General features: G+C 40.3%; 1 protein-coding gene across 1 annotated transcript in view; it reads right to left on the bottom strand.

Moving 5' to 3' along the window:
• The window catches only part of LOC311136766 (uncharacterized protein), a 62623-nt gene extending 42542 nt beyond the window's left edge, over positions 1-20081 (bottom strand). The window contains exon 1 of the mRNA XM_084171038.1: positions 19479-20081. Coding sequence (XP_084027164.1) covers positions 19479-19637 — 159 coding nt within the window. The 5' untranslated portion in view covers positions 19638-20081. The remainder of the gene's footprint in view (positions 1-19478) is intronic.
• Between the last annotated feature and the right edge of the window lie 1879 nt (positions 20082-21960).

Here is a 21960-nt window from a genome sequence, read left to right as displayed (position 1 = left end):
TGATTTGTTTTCCACTGAATCTCCATTTGGATATTGGTTAGGCTACAATTAGGCTGGGAAAATGTCAGCTAAGTTGAGGTGAGTGCTTCCCATGATCATCTTGTCTAGTTGGCTCATTCATTAGAACATTTTGCTATGTTATGTAGTTTAACAAGTGGATTATTTTGCTCTTCACTCGCAGTCGCCTAGTAGCCTAGGCCTACTCCCGACCAATAGCCTGTGACTTCACCGAATCTCTATCTGTATAGGCTTTTTGGTTAATTGGTTTCTGGCTAAGCAAATAAGTGAAGGTGGTATAGCTCATCTATTCGTTTGCTCATCTATCACTGATTAGAAACATTTAGCATGCAATAATGTAGCCTAAATCAAGTGTAGACCTATTATTTTGCTCAATCGCATATAGGCAACTTCAAAAGCCTGCGATGTTGTGAAATATGAACGAGCTTCACATGCTTTTGAAAATAGGATTGCTATTATTTTCTATCAGTATCATGCTGAAGGTAAGACCCTACGCCTGCTCCCTAACAAAGTGGAGTGAGGGTAGGAAAGAGACGAAAAGTGGATAAAAAAAATAATGGGCTTGGGCTCCGTTTCAAAATATCACTTTTTTATATGACAGCGGTTCCACACATTCCCGTGAAATATTTGTTGTATTTTATTCAGTTATATTCCATTATATTCTTACTATAAAAGATATATGTGTGTTGACTGTGAATGGGTAGGTGCGCCTTATCTCTTTAATTAACAAAATAACAAACTATTGATTTTATTTGGATTGCGCAGCCATGGCTGCACAGACCCGTAACATAGGCCGAATTAAACTCAAAATATGCTATTCTATTCTTTTGAAAATACATTTAGTCTTATGTTTCTTAGGACCTGCCTAAACAAATCAATAATGGATTTATTTTGATGGTGTATATTCTCACTGGATTTATTAAAATAGACACCCAGCCACATCTCAAAACCAGTAATACCACTCGTTCCCGGCATGCCGGTATGAGCACGGGATGTATAAAAGGTGTATGTATGCAGACAAGAATGTTCTAAAAATGGGCCCGTTTGTAAGGGGGATATATACACTACCAGTCAAAGGTTTGGACACACCTACTCATTCAAGGGTTTTTCTTTATTTTAAAAATTGTTTTACATTGTAGCATAATAGTAAAGATATCAAAACTATGAAATAACACATATGGAATCATGTAGTAAACAAAAAAGTGTTAAACAAATCAAAATATATTTTATATTTGAGATTCTTCAAATAGCCACGGTGATGGAGGCGAATCGGGTAAGGAGGTACTAAAGTGCCCAAGGGGTTTTGTTATGTTACGTTGCTAGTAGAAGATAGAGAACTACTATAGATAGATGGCTAAGTGCACCGGGCCATCCAAAACAAACTGGTCCACTCTAATCTAGCATGGTGTTTGGGGATGGAATAAGCTAGCTAGCAGGCAAGCTACAACTCCATCAACACTGCACGTTTTGCAGAAATGAATGGTCAAATTCCAAATCTGATTAATGTCATTGTTTATTTCAAGGTATGTTTTTATTTTTGCTGAACTGCCTGATCTTTATTGGCCGATATAACTTGCAGGATATCATGGTAGCCAATGTTTGTGTTTGCCATTATTCCTGGATTTACTGTTACTGCTGATAGTAAAGTTAGCCCTCAGGCTAGCATGTGGCTAGCTATAGCTACCATCAGCCAACAATAGAGTTTTAGCCAGTTTGGTTATAGACGTTCAATGTCTACTATGATGGTAAAGGTTTATCTTCAATTTGTGTAACAGCACGATAAATGCTGATGTTCTGAACTGCTAATAAGTGATACGTTTCAAGGCTGCTAGTGGTTAACTAGTAGGGGTAAGCCAGCATGGGTCTAAAAGGGGCTATGCTAAAAGCCTGTGCGCTGTAAAAGTGATAATTTGTTTTAGCTGATACAGAATAAAGAAATCAGAGGCTATGGTCAGATGATAAGTTGGCTTTATTCAGAGTGCCAAAATATTTATTCACAAACAAATGAGGACTCTGTATGATGTGGGTCTTTACTGTTATGTGGACAGTGGCTTTACTCCTGCTGTGTAATCATTCGTGTGTTCTTCTCGAAGTCACTTTTTCGAACGCTTTTCTGACATGACGGTCAAATTCGGATAAAATATGAATTTATCTCAAAATACTAATGTAAAGTGATATGCCATAATGGGACTTTTAGTTGGAAGGATGAAACCAATCAGAATGTTTAACAACAAACTATTTAAGCAATCTTCCCTTTAACTAAATTTGAATAAATGTGTTAAAATATTTTTGTGTAACAATAGTAGCAGTGCATTCAATTGTGGGCGGCGTGGGGTAGCACGAGATGTTCACCCATGATGAAAGGCTGGGGCGTGACCATGGCCGTTGACAATGCTGCTGTCGCCGACCAAACATTTTAGAGGCCCTCCTGTTGGCCGCAGTGACATAATGTTGCTGTTTTAAAGTAAATTTAATGCAACTGTACACATTTTGCCATGGGGCTGAGAGAATTTGTAGTTTTAAAGAGCGACCTCCCATAAAATCAACTTCTCGTTTTGAAAATGGCCTATGTGGCATCGATATGAGTCAAACATTTATTATAGTGTCAAAATTGTCTACAAAGTGTAAATAGGATAATTTGTCATAAAGTCCGTCTTCGTCCAAAACTGAGATTTGCGAGATGATAGTAAAAAATCGTATGTCAAGGAATTAAGGGTACCTAACAGTATTCCGTGAGTTGGGTTTATTTTAGTCCTGCCCACAGACCACAGCACCCAAGTAATCATCAATTCGGAGAACAGATGGCACGCGACCCGATCGTAACGCTGATGGTCAATTTGGTTTGACATTCAAAATCCCTATGGGGCTAGTTAGGGACCATAAGTAAATTACACAATGTACATGGGACAATATTTTAAAAGGCCAATAGCTCCAAATTTCAATGACTTAACCAACTATACATTGTAGAAATTAATATACAAATATTGAAAGCCTCCTGTAGCTCAGTTGGTAGAGCATGGCGCTTGCAACGCCAGGGTTGTGGGTTCGATTCCCACGGGGGGCCAGTATGAAAGATTTATGCACTCACTAACTGTAAGTCGCTCTGGATAAGAGCGTCTGCTAAATGACTAAAATCTAAATGTAAATGAGACAACTAAAAGATGTGTAACATGACAATATTGACATTGTGTCATTTATTGACGGTCCCTAACTATCCACAGAGCTAGGCTATCCAAAGTCAAACCAACTTTGACACGGTCACACACCAGCCGGCTGAAGCCATCTACTCCGAATTAAGATTTAAAGATGTCGGAAAAAAGAATGGTGTGTCAGCTATGATACGACACCTTGACTTTGCAAAAAAACGATTTTGGTTATTGAACTACAGTAAGTGAAGTGGATCAACACCCAGTAACAGAACGATATCATGAGTCCTTGATCTGTACTATACAGAAATGCAGAATTATAAATGTCTTTCTCTTCATGGTGATGTATCTTGAATAGGTACACAAAGATAGAAAAAAATGTATATCCTCCTCTGCATGTTTGTGTATTATTCTACACACTGGATACTATTCTAATGAGCTCCGTCCCCCAAACAAGACAACATTTGGATGGACCATATAGGACCAAATCTAAACCAATCATAGACGTGTATGTTTCACAAGTTTGGACATCACAGTACAGCAGAGTAAAGTACAGCCCTCTAACCAATTGTACTATTATGTGTGTTTTTTCGCGTTATTTGTAATTTATTCTGTACATAATGTTTCTGCTACAGTCTCTTACGACCAAAAAGAGCTTCTGGATATCAGGACAGCGATTACTCACCTCGTATTGGACGAATATTTTTTTCCCGAACGAGTCGAACGCAAAGGATATTCTACAGACACCCGACAAGGCCCAAATCCCTGTCATTCGCATGAGAAAGAGACAGATATATCGTGGACGTAGGTCGGGGTGCCTTGTAAGGATCTGACAGCGAGCGAGTAAACTGCCTCTTCCATCAAACCTATTAGCCAATGTTCAATCATTTGAAAATAAATTGGACGACCTAAGATCAAGGTTATCCTACCAAAGGGTTTCACAGAGTTGTGGCTGAACTACGACATGGATAACATACAGCTGGTGGGATATACGCTACATCGGCAGGATAGAACGGCTGACTCCGGTAAGACAAGGGGAGGCGGTCTGTGTATATTTGTAAACAACAGCTGGTGCATAAAATCTAATACTAAGGAAGTCTCAAGTTTTTGCTCGCTGAGGCAGAGTATCTCATGATAAACTGTAGACCACACCATTTACCAAGAGAGTTTTCATCTATATTTTTCGTAGCTGTCTATTTACCAGCACAAACCGATGCTGGCACTAAGATTGCACTCAATGAGCTGTATAAGGCCATAAGCAAACAGGAAAACGCTCATCCAGAGGCAGCGCTCCTAGTGGCCGGGGACTTTAATGCGGGAAACTTAAATCCATTCTACCAGCATGTTAAATGTGCAACCAGAGGAGAAAAAAAAAAACTCTAGACCACCTTTACTCCACACACAGAGACACATACAAAGTTCTCCCTCGCCCTCCATTTGGCAAATCTGACCATAACTCTATCCTCCTGATTCCTGCTTATAAGCAAAAACTAAAGCAGGAAGCACCAGTGACTCGGTTAATAAGGAAGTGGTCAGATGACGCAGATGCTAAGCTACAGGACTGTTTTGCTAGCACAGACTGGAATATGTTCCGGGACTCTTCTGAGAGCATTGAAGAGTACACCACATCAGTCACTGGCTTCATCAATTTTTTTATTTATTTTACCTTTATTTAACTAGGCAAGTCAGTTAAGAACAAATTCTTATTTACAATGACGGCCTACACCGGCCAAACCCGGACGACGCTGGGCCAATTGTGCGCCGCCCTATGGGACTCCCAATCACGGCCAGTTGTGATACAGCCTGGAATCGAACGAGGGGGTCTGTAGTGACGCCTCAAGCACTGAGATGCAGTGCCTTAGACCACTGCGCTACTCGGGAGTGCATCGATGACGTCGTTCCCACAGGCGGCAGGTAGCTTAGTGGGTAAGAGCGTTGTGCCAGTAACCGAAAGGTCGCTGGTTCTAATCCCCGAGCCGACTAGGTGAAAAATCTGTCGATGTGCCCTTAAGCAAGGCACTTAACCCTAATTGCTCCTGTAAGTCGCTCTGGATAAGAGCGTCTGCTAAATGACTAAAATGTAAATGTAATGTAAACCGTACGTACATACCCCAACCAGAAGCCATGGAATACAGGCAACATCCGCACTGAGCTAAAGGGTAGAGCTGCCGCTTTCAAGGAGCGGGACCCTGTGCCCAAGAACACTAAGATTACCTGCCTAAATTACTACCGACCCGTAGCATTCACGTCTGTAGCCATGAAGTGCTTTGAAAGGCTGGTCATGGCTCACATCAACACCATTATCCCAGAAACCCTAGACCATCATGAAGTTTGCCAACGACACAACAGTGGTAAGCCTGATCACCGACAACAATGAGACAGCCTATAGGGAGGAGGTCAGAGACCTGGCCGTGTGGTGCCAGGATAACAATCTCTCCCTCAACGTGATCAAGACAAAGGAGATGATTGTGGATTATTAGGGGGAAAAGAGGACTGAGCACGCCCCCATTCTCATCGACGGGGCTGTAGTGGAACAGGTTGAGAGCTTCAAGTTCCTTGGTGTCCACATCACCAACAAACTAACATGGTCCAAACACACAAGGACAGTCGTGAATAGGGCACAACAAAGCCTATTCCCCCTCAGGAGACTGAAAAGATTTGGCATGGGTCCTCAGATCCTCAAAAGGTTATACAGCTGCACCATCGAGAGCATCCTGACTGGTTGCATCACCGCCTGGTATGGCAACTGCTCGGCCTCTGACCGCAAGGCACTACAGAGGGTAGTGCGTACGGCCCAGTACATCACTGGGGCCAAGCTTCCTGCCATCCAGGACCTCTATACCAGGCGGTGTCAGAGAAAGGCCCTAAAAATTGTCAAAGACTCCAGCCACCCTAGTCATAGACTGTTCTTTCTGCTACCGCATGGCAAGCGGTACCAGAGCGCCAAGTCTAGGTCCAAAAGGCTTCTTAACAACTTCTACCCCCAAGCCATAAGACTCCTGAACAGCTAAATCATGGCTACCCGGACTATTTGCATTGCCCCCCCACCCCATCTTTTTACACTGCTGCTACTCTGTTAATTATTTATACATAGTCACTTTAACTCTACCCACATGTACATATTACCTCAACTAACCGGTTCCCCTACACATTGACTCTGTACTAGTACCCCCTGTATATAGCCTCCCTACTGTTATTTTATTTTACTGCTGCTCTTTAATTATTTGCTTCTTTTTTTTTTTACTTAAAACTGCATTGTTGGTTAAGGGCTTGTAAGTAAGCATTTCACTGTAAGGTCTACACCTGTTGTAAGGTCTACACCTGTTGTATTCGGCCCATGTGGCAAATACATTTTGATTTGAAGTACAGTACTAGGGTTTAATATACAGTGAGCTACAAAAGGTATTATTTATCGTTTTGGCTCTGTACTCAAGCACTTTGGATTTGAAATGATACAAATCAATATGGAGATAAACGTGCAGACTGTCAGCTTTAATTTGAGGGTGTTCTCATCTATTACAACACTTTTTGTACTTAGTCCCTTCATTTTAGGAGACCAAAAGTATTGGGACAAATTCACTTGTGTATTAACGTAGTCAAAAGTTTAGTATTTGGTTCCATATTCCTAGCACGCAAAGATTACATCAAGCTTGTGACTCTACAAACTTGTTGGATGCATTTGTTTTGGTTGTGTTTCAGATTATTTTGTGCACAATAGAAATTAATGCTAATAATGTATTATGTCATTTTGGATTCTACCATGATTATGGATAGTCCAGAATGAATCATGAATAATGATGAGTGAGAAAGTTAGACGCACAAATATCATACCCCAAAGACATGCTAACCTCTCAACATTACAATAACAGTTGAGGTTAGGATTTTTTGGGGGGTATGATATTTGTGCGTCATACTTTCTCACTCATCATTATTATTCACGATTAATTTAGGATTAACCATAATCATAGTAGTATTATGGTAGCATGGTTCATACCCTCAAATTAAAGCTGACATTCTACACTTTAACCTTATAGTCATTGTATCATTTCAAGAGCTACCGCATTTAGCGCACGTCTTCCATCTAAATAACACTGATGTAAACATGTCTGCCAACTGTTGATAGCCAACTGCTGATGCTGTCATTGACAGTAGAGGCCTATGGGAAAGAGTCGTTTTCAATGTGATTGTGGAGGCTGCGCGTTGCGGTAATTCAGTTGTTCTGTAGCACTGGGGGTGTTTTCTATACAGCCTGCCAAGTGTGGGTTAAACTGAAATTTGACGCATAGGCCATGGATCTGATCATGGATGGGGTGGCATTTTGGAGAAGCCCCGGAGCCATGCTTTCTTTGGAGAGGTGGATTGTGGATGTTGATCCATGGGAACGTTTATTTTTGGATCTTAGGATCAATGTGATCACAGTTGCTTCTTGTTGAAGAGGCAGCAGATATCGTTAGTTTGCTATAGCTAGCTGTCAGTGGCGGCTCCTGAAAAAATTCTCAGGAGGGGCAATTTTTCTGATGATTTAGGTGACCTACACACGTGCACGAGTCCGTGCACACGATTCCAGATATCTTTACCTCTGAATAAACTGCCTTTATTATACCATATCCACCCTGTCCAAAGTCTCTACTTGGTCTCAGTTCTCCAGTAAACTTGTGATTATCAACAGTACACAACGGTAACAAACAATTGGGGGAACTCACGGGGCAGATAGTAACCACTTAAAAGGAAGCGATTCCCAAACCTTCCATAACAAAGCCATCACCTACAGAGAGATGAACTTGGAGAAGAGTCCCCTAAGTAAGCTTGTCCTGGGCCTCTGTTCACAAACACAAACAGACCCCACACAGCCCCAGGACAACAACAACAACAACAACAACAACAACAACAACAACAACAACACAATTAGACCCAACCAAATCATGAGAAAACAAAAAGATAATTACTTGACACATTGGAAAGAACAAACAAAAAAACAGAGCAAACTAGAATGCTATTTGGCCCTAAACAGAGAGTACACAGTGGCAGAATACCTGACCACTGTGACTGACCCAAACTTAATGAAAGCTTTGACTATGTACAGACTCAGTGACCATAGCCTTGCTATTGAGAAAGGCCGCCGTAGGCAGACCTGGCTCTCAAGAGAAGACAGGCTATGTGCACACTGCCCACAAAATGAGGTGGAAACTGAGCTGCACTTCCTAACCTCCTGCCAAATGTATGACCATATTAGAGACACATATTTCCCTCAGATTACAGCGATCCACAAAGAATTCGAAAACAAACCCAATTTTGATAAACTCCCTTATCTACTGGGTGAAAAACCACAGTGTGCCATCACAGCTGCAAGATTTGTGACCTGTTGCCACAAGAAAAGGGCAACCAGTGAAGAACAAACACCATTGTAAATACAACCCATATTTATGTTTATTTATTTTCCCATTTGTACTGTAACTATTTGCACATTGTAACAACACTGTATATATACATAATATGACATTTGAAATGTCTTTATTCTTTTGAAACTTCTGAGTGTAATGTTTACTGTTAATATTTATTGTTTATTTCACTTTTGTTTACTATCTACTTCCCTTGCTTTGGCAATGTTAACACACGTTTCCCATGCCAATAAAGCCCTTAAATTGAATTGAATTGATAGTAAGGTCGCAATGACACAGAAAGCAGTTCAATGTCGGGGTACAGAGTCGCTCTCTTACCAGGATCGCGGTCCGCTCTGACCAGGGTGAAGGTGGCCGGCTCCACTTCTCTGTCCGGGACTCATCCAGCCAAGTCTCCCAGCTGTATTGGGATTCAGCTGCCAGCAGCGTTTTCATTATTTAGTCCGTTCGTAGCGGGTATGTACACGATCAACAAGATCAGTCCAAAACCAACCACTGGAAATCCATGGTTGGCAGAATGTTTGTAAACTAAGTCTACAAATTAAAAACATAAAATAACGCCGCACTGCAGGTCGAAACAGAGACGCTGCTAGCCGCCATTGTCTTAGTTACGTTCAACGTTACGTCACGTATGACGAAAGCGCGTAAGTGCAAGCCCACAGACACCCATAGAGAATGTATTGAAAGCTTTGAAATGTGAAAAAAATAGATTTTACATGACAGGCTATGAGAGACTTCTGGGCGATTTTCAACTTGACGCACGACTTTAGCCTGATTTGACATTTAGTGGCTGGCAGATCAGACGTGAACACTGATAACTGCTGTTGCCGTGATATAATTGATTAGAAAAAAAATCCCTTCCTTTTCCCGTTTGGCAGTGCGTCGCCCATATCGCCCTATTGAACAAGCCGTCCCTGCTAGCTGTCCTCTTCCTCCATTTCTGAATGAACTTGCGGCCATTTTCTTACTGTCAAAATAAGTGAGCTAGATTTTGTTTGTGTACTGCCATATGTCGATAACACAGCTAAATTTGACACTGGTATGGGCTAGTAAATATAAGATAAAGATAAATGCCATTTAGCAGACGCTTTTATCCAAAGCGACTTACAGTCATGCGTGCATACATTTTTTTTTTGTGTATGGGTGGTCCCGGGGATCGAACCCACTACCTTGGCGTTACAAGCGCCGTGCTCTACCAGCTGAGCTACAGAGGACCACCCAAATATCCTAAACCTAGCCAGTTAGTGATAGCCGTAAGCTAAAACCGGGCAGAGAGAATTCACTTCTGTTTCATCTGCTGCATGCTTGCTAATGTAAAATATACACAGGTAATTATTGAAATTAGATTTTTTTTGTATAAAGATTGTAATTGTGTCAATATGTTGTGAACATTGTAGAAAATCCTCACAACCTTTTTCCATAATAAAAATGAAGTGCCACTTGGTGCGCACCAGCTTACCATGTACAGTAGGCTATAGGTAATATGTTCCTCCACTGTGTGAGTCATAGAAATTACAATCTTGCGTTCGGGACTTTCCAGCAGTCTTCGCGATTTTTATATGCGGGGAGCATAAATTGTACAATTGTAAACTAACAAAGATTTTTAAAAGTTATAAACCATGTATATTAGTTATTATAAAATGAGTGGTTCGAGCCCTGAATACTGATTGGCTGAAAGCCGTGGTATATATATTTATACAGTACCAGTCAAAAGTTTGGACACACCTACTCATTCAAGGGTTTTTCTTTATTTGTACTATTTTTTACATTGTAGAATAATAGTTAAGACATCAAAACTATGAAATAACACATATGGAATCATGAAGTAACCAAAAAAGTGTTAAACAAATCAAAATATATGTTATATTTGAGATTCTTCAAATAGCCACCCTTTGCCTTGATGACAGCTTTGCACACTCTTGGTTGGCATTCTCTCAACCAGCTTCACCTGGAATGCTTTTCCAACAGTCTTGAAGGACAAACTTTTGACTGGTAGTGTATATCAGACTGTATACCAAGGGTATGACAAAACATTTATTTGTACTGTTCTAATTATGTTGGTAACCAGTTATAATATCAATAAGGCACCTAGGGGGTTTGTGGTATTTGGCCAATATACCACGGCTAAGGGCTGTATCCAGGCACTCCGCGTTGCGTTATGCATTAGAAGAGCCCTTAGCCGTGGTATATTGGCCATATACCACACCCCCTTGGGCCTTATTGCTTAAATATACAGCACCAACTACATAAATATCAGATAAGGGCCATTATCTGCTACCTGGACTTATGAGCACCACATTAAAATACATTTTATGAGCCCAAGCCCACAAAATACCAAATGATAGGCTGCCGAACATTATGCACATAAAAGCCCATAGACGTATGCTCTCTTGGGTAAATAAACTTAAACTCCAGTAATCTTTTTGAGTGTGGACTCTTACTGTATTGTATTATACAGAGTGGAATTACGCACCTCGTTCAAACCATGAAGCTGGGAGAGAACACGCGATGCTGGTACAGGACATGTGGCCTACAAAGTCACAATTATAGATTTTAATCTGGAAATATAATAGGGCCCGTTTAAAATTTGTATAATTAGTAGGCTGACGCATACCTTTCAAAATAATTCCCCTAATGTTGTGCGACATGTGTATTAGCCTACCTCATATTTCTCTCTATTGTTGCTTCATTCCGTCCTCGCTTTCAACAGTTAAATGAAAAAAAGCTGCATTGTCCTCATCATGGTAATAACATGCTTGAATAATATAGGACTAGAATAAGATGCAGCCATCTTTCGCTTCTCTTCACGAAGATTGAACGGTTATGGTTCTGAATAATTAACTCTTCTTTCAAACTCCCTGTGAGTTCTATTGGCTGCTGTATTTAACATTCAGCAAACAAGAGTAAGCTTGCATTCCTCTTTGAATAGTCTATTAGTATAAAATATGCATAGTATAGTAGTATAAAATATGCAAAAAAATGTGCAACAAGCTATTCTAGTCTAGCTTTTCCTTGGACTCCAAGAGCTAGGGAGAGAGGCCAGCGGAGCACAGGCGCGTATTGCGCAAGAAACAGAGGATATAAGTTAGAAGCTTATGCATAACCCATCATTCATTAGATAAATATAAGGCTAATACTGCATTGAATGTATTAACTGAAAGAGATAAACTAGGACATATGTACATTATTAATCTCGAACAGGATTTCTATTTTAAATGCAATTTCAACGTAATTGATGGAGAGAGAAAGAGAGCTCGCGTGCGCACCGATTTAAAGCAACAATACTCGAGTGATAGGCTGTGTTAAAACTCTGCAGCTGCAATTTTTAAATATCTTCTTTAAAATAAAAAAATAAGCCGACGCCCAAAAGCAGGATGGAGATGTTTAAATTAGGCACGCATTCAGTCCTTATATTACTGCAGAAAATGTACCTGTCACAAGAAAAAAAGTTGCGATGACACATGCATTGTGAACTGTGCTCCATAGTGAAAAGTGCCGTCTGTTCCCATGCTGCGCGTTGATAACTGATTCAAATGTATTTATTTTTATTTAACCTTTATTTAACTAGGCAAGTCAGTTAAGAACAAATTCTTATTTACAATGACGGCCTACCCCAGCCAAACCCGGACGATGCTGGGCCAATTGTGCGCCGCCCTATGGGACTCCCAATCACGGCCGGATTGTGATACAGCCTGGAATCGAACCAGGGTCTGTAGTGACACTTCTAGCACTGAGATGCTGTGCCTAATCAAAATCACATTTTATTTGTCAGGTGCCGAATACAACAAGTTTAGACTTTACAGTGAAATGCTTACTTACGAGCTCTTTCCCAACAATGCAGTTAAAAAGTAAGAAAATTAACAAATAGATAAAAATTATATAGTAACAAAATAAAATAACTGTTTTTCCTCAATCTACACACAATACCTCAATGACAAAGCTAAAACAGGTTTAGACATTTTTGCAAATGTATTAAAAATAAAAAACAGAAATACCTTATTTACGTAAGTATTCAGACCCTTTGCTATGACACACGAAATTTAGCTCAGGTGCATCATGTTTCCATTGATCATCATCATTGAAATGTTTCTACAACTTGATTGGAGTCCACCTGTGGTAAATTAAATTGATTGGACATGATTTGGAAAGGCACACACCTGTCTATATAAAAGGTCCCACAGTTGACTGTGCATGTCAGAGCAAAAACCAAGCCATGCGCTTCCCGAATGCTGGAAAGAGGGCTCTGAGTGAAAAAGTTTGGGAATCCCTGCTTTAAAGGGACGGGCCGTTACCGTGGTAATTTGGGCACTCGCTTGTTTGTGATTTTTTTTTAATCTCAGACTGCAATGTCTTCCTTGCAGCTGACGGTTGCAACAAACTCAAACGAACACTGGCCTGAATGCCAAGCGTCACGTCTGGAAGAAACCAGGCACCGGTCATCACCAGGCCAATACCAATAGAAAATCTTTGGAGGGAGTTGAAAGTCTGTGTTGCCCAGCGACAGCCCCAAAACATCACTGCTCTAGAGGAGATCTGCATGGAGGAATGGGCCAAAATACCAGCAACAGTGTGTGAAAACCTTGTGAAGACTTACAGAAAACGTTTGACCCGTGTCATTGCCAACAAAAGGTATATAACAAAGTATTGAGAAACTTTTGTTATTGACCAAATACTTATTTTCCACCATAATTTGCAAATCAATTCATTAAAAATCCTACAATGTGATTTTCTGGATTTTCTTTCCTCATTTTGTCTGTCATAGTTGACGTGTACCTATGATGAAAATTACAGGCCTCTCTTATCTTTTTAAGTGGGAGAACTTGCACAATTGGTGGCTGACTAAATACTTTTTTTCCCCACTGTATGTTTCTCAAACATTTTCCATCTTAAAAATTAGGCATAAGTAATGATTTTATTTCTGGTCAAAGAGATTTCGATCTGGTGTCTTAAAAAGCACCTACCGGAAAAAGTCTTAAGGTATTAGAAATAAATCAAAACACAATCAAATTGAAGTAAAGACCCCTGCCAACTAATAATCAACACATATTTAGTTTTGGATAAATTATTTGCCTTCTGTAAGTTTAAGAAACATTGCCTAGTGCCTTGTAATTCCATTACCAAAAACCAACATATCTCTAAGATATTTGGTCATTTCTCTCCCTCATGAGGATAATGAAAGTTCACAGAAGTAACAAGTAAAGGCAGATCTACCAATTGGTTAGTGTTTTTACTTATATACATTTTTGTTTATGAATTAAGTGATTAAAACTCGTAATTCTGCCTTTCTCCATCTCTCTCCAGTTAATGTTGCCTCTCCCGGCTCTTACTGACACATACATACCCATGAGCCCGCGCTTTCCATTTCCTGTAACCAGCATCCGCACCCACTGAGCACCGACTGACACCGGACGTCCATGGACAATGAAAAGTAGTTGATACTTGGTCAGTCAGCCCTGGCCTTGATTTCAACGTCCACAGACGTCGTTTTTTGGGCCCGGACAGACCGGCCTTGATTTGGCCCAAACATAGACTTCCATGACTGGTGACCGGACCAAATCTGAACCAATCGTAGACGACTATGTTTCATAAGTTTGGACAGCACAGTACACAGTGAAGCACAGTAGTGTACAGTAAAGAAAAGTATTGTATAGTTCAGTACAGTAGATTTCAGTAAAGTGCACTAGAGTACAGTACAGTATAATGTACTGTATTGTACTATACTGAATTTTACTCCAGGGTTTCCCAAACTCAGTCCTGGGGCCACCCCTAGGTGCACATTTTGGTTTTTGCCCTAGCACTACACAGCTGATTCAAATAATCAAAGCTTGAATCAGCTGTGTAGTGCTAGGGCAAAAACCAAAACGTGCACCCAGATGGGGCCCCAGAACCGAGTTTGGGAAACCCTGTTCTACTGAACTCTACTGTAATGTGCTGTGCTGTCCAAACTTGTGAAACATAGCATCGACGTCTATGATCGGTTCAATTTGGTCCGGTCCCACCAACCTTGGTCTTGTTTAGAATAATACCCAGTGCGTAGGACACTACCCATTTTTGCAAAGGATGATATTGCATATTTCTACCTTTGTGAACCTATTCAGGATGCACCATGAAGAGAATGACATTCATATCCATAAATGATGCATTTCTGTGTAGTACAGATCAGGGACCCATGATGAAATTCCATTACCGCAATTCCATTAACAGGTGTAAATCCACTCACTTACTGTAGTTCAATAAGCTGTAATGTCATAGCTGACACCCCATTTTTCTGCAGACATCTTTGAATCTTAATTCGGAACAGATATTTAGCAGTTTTTGGAAAACGTGTTCGAAAAAAGAAAAAAAACTGGGGGAGATTTTACCGTAATTCTGTTACCAAACTTTGCATCTGCACAGTTCTTCCAGTAAATGCCTTGTCAATGCCATATAGGCCTAGCCCTTGATCATGACTCTCAGTTCCATTACATTAGACATAAAAGTAATTGGACTAAGGCGTCTTCTGCACAGGGAAGTTTTGTTAAGAGCCCCGATGCTCAGTCTGAACATTAACACTCATCGCTTGCAGTACGACTTTGGAAGCATAAGGACCTTATCTTACATATCAGTGAGAAATCATTTTCTAAAAGCAAAAGGTTAAATTGATACGCACCTTTATAGGGTTAGGGTTCCCGCACGGCCATATAAATCATGTTACAGTGCTTGTTTATGGAAAACAGAGTGGACTCAGGGGTCACGTTAACGCGTTAAAAGATAAAACACATAAGAAATATCTTGCTGCGTTTTGTAAACGCAGATCTAAAATGCTTCTTAATGTAATTTCTGATGCTCAGCATCAGACACATTTTGTGCTTCAGTTGCACTTCTCCACTTGGTTGAGAATTCAAGAAGAGCCATTCTATCTGCAGACAGCCCTCTGACTGATGTATAGCTACTATTTTTCCGGTACTTTTCCTCGGTGTAGCCTACTTTTCTCAGATAAAATGCAAGATTAACTTTCAGCAAAACATTAGGAAATGTAGCTGGCTACATTATTTCTATGATAAACATTAGAAATATGACAGCCATGCATCGTTTTTGCAAAAAATACCTTGCTTATTCATTGTAAGCTCATTTACTTGTATGGCTGTCAGCCAAATAGCGTTGCACTTCTCTTGTCATCTGATGAAAATGAAGCTATTTTCTGCCGAATGTGTTGAACTAATGTATATTCTGTGAAGGAAAACTATTTGCACACACCTAATCACTCAATTGAGGCACTCGATTGACTTTCAATATAAAACGCAGGTGAAATTGATTAAAACGCAGATTTTTTGAAGGTCTGTATTTTGAAAACGCATATTTCTGAACTCTAACACAACCCCCTGGGACTACCTGTGCTAATTAGGTATCTGTGTCTCCGAACACCTGAGTGAAAACAGAAGACGGACGCCACAAATGTGTTGTCACTGAAATATACTGTTGGCTGCAACTTGTGTTAAAACAGTATACAGTTTGCATTAGTGAAATTATATTGATGTGATATGAAAGTAGAGGGATTTATGTTTCTAGAACTGTACCGCAATTGAGAATCAATGTATCTTTAAATGCAGTAGGGTGTTTTCATGGATGCCAAGGGAAGCCAGGATTCCCCAAATATTTGACCAATAAATAAATACAAATTATAAACTAATTTATCTTTCATCTCTTTCTGTGTTTTCATAATTTTCCAACAATTCGCAAGTGGCCGAATCTCACCGGAGAAATCATCCGAGCGAGGGAAACAGTGCTCCTCTGTCTCAGTATGTGTAGCCCATGTATTCATCCCCCTTGGCGTTTTTCCTATTTTGTTGCATTACAACCTGTAATTTAAATGGATTTTTATTTGGATTTCATGTAATGGACATACACAAAATAGTCCAAATTGGTGAAGTGAAATTAAAAAAATTAACTTGTTTCAAAAAAATCTAAAAAATAAATAACAGAAAAGTAGTGTGTGCATATTTATTCACCCCCTTTGCTATGAAGCCCCTAAATAAGACCTGGTGCAACCAATTACCTTCAGAAGTCACATAATTAGTTAAATAAAGTCCACCTGTGTGCAATCTAAGTGTCACATGATCTCAGTATATATACATACATACATACACCTGTTCCGAAAAGCCCCAGAGTGTGCAACACCACTAAGCATGGGGCACCACCAAGCAAGCGGCACCATGAAGACCAAGGAGCTCTCAAAACAGGTCTGGGACAAAGTTGTGGAGAAGTACATATCAGGGTTTGGTTATAAAAAAATATCTGAAACTTTGAACATCCCACGGAGCACCATTAAATCCATTATTACAAAATGGAAAGAATATGGCACCACAACAAACCTGCCAAGAGAGGGCCGCCCACCAATACTCACAGACCAGGCAAGGAGGGCATTAATCAGAGAGCCAACAAAGAGACCAAAGATAACCCTGAAGGAGCTGCAAAGCTCCACAACGGAGATTGGAGTATCTGTCCATAGGACCATTTTAAGCCGTACACTCCACAGAGCTGTGCTTTATGGAAGAGTAGCCAGAAAAAAAGCCATTGCTTAAAGAAAAACATAAGCAAACAAGTTTGGTGTTCGCCAAAAGCCATGTGGGAGACTCCCCAAACATATGGAAGAAGGTACTCTGGTCAGATGAGACTAAAATTGAGCTTTTTGGCCATCAAGGAAAACGATATGTCTCGTGAAATAGTTATGCATGCTCAAGTTCTGTTTTTTTGTCTTATTTTTTGTTTGTTTCACAATAAAAAAATATGTTGCATCTTCAAAGTGGTAGGCATGTTGTGTAAATCAAATGATACAAAACCCCCCCCAAAAAATCAATTTTCATTCCAGGTTGTAAGGCAACAAAATAGGAAAAATGCCAAGGGGGGTGAATACTTTCGCAAGCCACTGTAACATGTTGCTGACATAGCATTTGATTGATTGATGCCAGCAAGCATTTGGCCTCCCTTGATAAAAAATAATAATTAGCCAATCAGCGTTGAGCTGAGCTCAACTGTGGGTTGTCCTGGTGCAGCAAAACGCCGCCAACGGAGGCTAGTTTGGATTTGGATTCAGACCAATCAAATCACTTCCTTTGCAAATGTCTTTTTCAGAAAAACTTGTCTGTTTCTGGTCTGCTTATGTTGATGTCCTGCAGTAGCTAGCTTGCTAAATCAGCCCTTTCCTAAGACATGGATGGAGATGTGGATTTGGACTTGGTGTTTTCACTTAATTCTCTGTACAGGCCAATGATTTTGACGGTGATTCTGATCTAACCATAAGTGAATATGCTGTGCCACTGGCCTGAGATGATTGAAGTTCAATATGTAGCCTAGTAGGCTCACATTACCTAGCTAGCTAGCTAACTTAGCTGCTTCATTGTTGCCCATTGGAGGATGTCAGGCTAGCAAGCATTTTAGCTAGGTAGCCTGTGACAACAAAAACAAAAAGTGTACTGTATGACAGACCCATAGACCATTGACAACATGAAAGAGAAGAGGATGGCAACAAAAAATGTTTGTTTTACTTGCACACACACAGACAATATTTTGTAACATTGATTGGACTAAATTGTTTTTGGCATCTTTAAATTTGCTTTCAGTGTATTAAACTAAGCATATATAGCCTTGTTGATTTGATGATGTTTAAATGTTTAAGTTGAAAGGCTGCTGGAATAGCGGAGGCAGTGCTCCTGTTATCTTTGTGCTGACTTGTTTAGTAAACTGTCGAAAACATGAACTTGCTTGACCATGCCGCAGGTGATATAACTGTTTGTATGCAATATTTTATTTGTGGACTTCACCAGACAGATTTTACTCACCGGTTTTGTGATGAAACAAAAGTATGTGTAGTTGAATTTATTCCGCCACTGGTTGACTGTTGTCTTTTTGTTGTCAAGGTCTTATTGTATATCACGGTGGCGTACAAACTAGTGGGTTATAATAATATAATATGCCATTTAGCAGACGCTTTTATCCAAAGCGACTTACAGTCATGCGTGCATACATTTTTTGTGTATGGGTGGTCCCGGGGATCGAACCCACTACCTTGGCGTTACAAGCGCCGTGCTCTACCAGCTGAGCTACAGAGCAAACAACGCAATTATCACAACATAGGTTGTAATATGGCTTTTTTACTGGCTTGGCTTAGCTTCCTCTGTGATTTTACCCACACACCGCTACTGTTTAGATGGAGTATTTGGCTTTTTGGCTTCCAGAGCCAATTCGCCTTTAAGCAGAACATGTAAAGGTCCTTGGACTATAAGGACTGAGGTTAGGCACCTTTAGTCCATTATTGGGCTAAGCCATGGCCTAACTGTTGTAGTCACTTCAAAACCACAGGGCCAGAGATAGACTCATCATTGTGACAGGCCTATTTCTTATTTTACCTTTAATCTTACAAATACTGACAACTACCATATGGTCTTCATATAGCCAGATAGATGTGTAACAAGCTGATCCTACTGATTTTGTTTTATGTAGCTTGATTATTGAATAAAGACGTTTGCAGCTGACTAGTCTTCCCTCTTCATAATAAAGATGACATGACAGTAGAAAGTATAATTTGTTGTAGCAGCATGTTTTGCAGTTTGCATGTCAAATAATACGGCGTGCGCATCATTCCACGTCAAGTCTGTCCAAGGAAAATTCCTACGACATGCGCGTTGCCTCGCTGTCCTGTCGAATGGCGATATTGCGTAATGATGTCCCCATGAGATGCAATTATGTACCTAACTACCGGTTTAAACTGCAGGTTCTGGTATTTCCCTTCACATGAACAACACATGGTCATTGGTTACATTTAAAATACTTACAACTGTTTTTTCCTGAAATGACACCACGTAAACCTTATCAGTGAACTTCACATTCTACAGGTTTAGCTTAGCAGCTAGCCAGTTGGAAAAAACATTCTGCTTACCTTGGGCAAGTCACTGAGTTGGTTAGCATCCAGCAAAAGCTCCTCCAAACTCCGACTGTAGCGGTAGATCTCATCCGGAACGTACAACAGAGAACAGTGCCGCTTATCGATCAATTCAATATGACGGTTGCACCGCCACAGGGGTATACACTGAAACATCACGGGGTGATGACAAAATCCGTTCTTAAAAAATATCCCGAAAAGATGTCCAATAAAAGAAACAGAAGGCGCAACTGAATACGGCCAACTACTACTCGAACTGAACTAGCTAGATGGCTTGCCAAACACCTTCTTGCTCTTCGAACGAATTTTCAAAACAAACAAACATCGAAACCACCTCCCCAGGCGTAAATAAATTGTACTGGGCACCATGGAATAAATACGCTGTGTATCTCACTTTGAATACTTGTAGGCACCTGATTTTCGCTTGGTTCTTTATCCTTTACTCACGTCGCCACTGGGATGTTAGTCGTTTTTCTAATCGGGTCCAGAAAACGATCATATCTCTGTTTTATTTCGTGTTTCCTACTGTTTTCCTTGTCCCAGAGTTAATTTCCTCAGTCCAGTGTCTGACCCGGAACATTCACTCCCTCATTCCAATCTGACGTCACCATTCCTAACTGCTCCTCCCTTTGTATTTCTCCCTCCCTCCCTCTGGAAAAGTAGAAGCCAGAGAGGATTATACAAAGGCTACTGATTCATTCTTCAGTTGGCCTACTGTACCTCAGCTCAGTGTTATTTTAGCCTGAAATAGCCTACAGTTATACATATCTTTTGACCTTTTTACTGTTTTTTAATACAGTTTATTCTGGAGTTATACTTTAGGTAGGTAGAGTACAAATAACTAAATTACACTGCTTTAATTGTTTTCATTTCAGCATGGGTGATTTTTTAGAGAAAGTATTTCTCTCAAATGTAAATCTGTCTTTATGGGGCCCCTGTCTGAATTGTACATGTAAACCTGGGGTGCATTCAGTTTGGTTCAACGTTTGATACATTTGACGGTACAGTACAGTAGTTTCCTTTGACTTAAATGTTAAACACCGTTCTGTCATACTGAATGCACCCTAAGGTATGTCCATGCACCAAAAGCAATAATTACAAATATAGAACCCATTTTCTAAATAGTGAGGGTGCACTGTATGAACTCAAGTCATTGCTTGCCTTTGTAAATCAGGATTAATAAGTCTCCACTTGGTGAACATCTAGGTCAGAGGGTCTCAACCCTGGAGTACTAGTACCCCTGGGGGTACCTAGTATACCCACAGGTGATGCATGGGAAGACTCAAGAGCATAGGCATAATGATCAGTTGCATATGATGGGATACCTTGGGTAGAGCAAAATGTGATTAGGGTATACAGTAACCAAACATTTTGAGAACCACTGCCCCGTTGACAAAATGAGATAGCCTTGATAATATGATGGGCATGACTGACTTGACTCTAATTTTCTTCTCTTATCCACTAAGAGGCGCTGGTGACTACTTAATGACAACAAGTGGGATGAAAGGCCCAAAACAATCATGCATGGTTTATCATATTTAAAGGGGAATTTCACCCTGGCTTTGCCACGGCATATAGTCATTACTATATTAACAACATTACAATTTTATCATAAACATCACAATTATCCAAACCACAAGCTAGAACTAGCACATTTTAATTTCACTGGCAGAATCGGGAAGTTGCGACTCCCTGTGTATTGGTCTGCTCAGAGTGAACCACAAAGTCCGGCATTCATAGCTAATGCTGGTACCGCCCGCTAGATAGAGGGGGCGTGCCCACAAACTTGAATTATGGATTTGTTTACTTCGAACTTCGAATCTCAGAACTTATTTTTTCTTTTTTTCACAGTTTGTCATGATGCTCGTGTGGTGTTCTCTGCCTGGCTGTGCTAATTACAAACAAGCACGAAAATGAGTTATCTTTCACCATTCTACCTACCAGAGATTCACCCCGATTCTGCCAGTGGCTTGCAGCTATCAAGACCCTTACAAAAAAAGATTGCAGTTTTAAAACTGCAGTAAAAGTGCAGTAACTGCAGTCCACTGTGGTATGTTGGACTCAGTAATTGCAGAATAACTACAGTGTACTGCAGTTGAACTGCAGTTACAGTACCAGTCAAAAGTGTGGACAAACCTACTCATTCAAGGGTTTTTCTTTATTTTTACTATTTTCTACATTGTAGAATAATAGTGAAGACATCAAAATTATGAAAAAACAAATACGGAATCATGTAGTAACTAAAAAAGGGTTAAACAAATCAAAATATATTTTATATTTGAGAATCTTCAAATAGCCACCCTTTGCCTTGATGACAGCTTTGCACACTCTTGGCATTCTCTCAACCAGCATCACCTGGAATGCTTTTCCAACAATCTTGAAGGAGTTCCCACATATGCTGAGCACTTGTTGGCTGCTTTTCCTTCACTCTGCGGTCCGACTCATCCCAAACCATCTCAATTGGGTTGAGGTCGGGGGA

The sequence above is a fragment of the Coregonus lavaretus genome (assembly GCF_964263955.1).
Source record: "Coregonus lavaretus genome assembly, chromosome: 1".
NCBI classification, from domain to species: domain Eukaryota; kingdom Metazoa; phylum Chordata; class Actinopteri; order Salmoniformes; family Salmonidae; genus Coregonus; species Coregonus lavaretus.
This window is presented reverse-complemented; position numbering and strand designations above follow the sequence as displayed.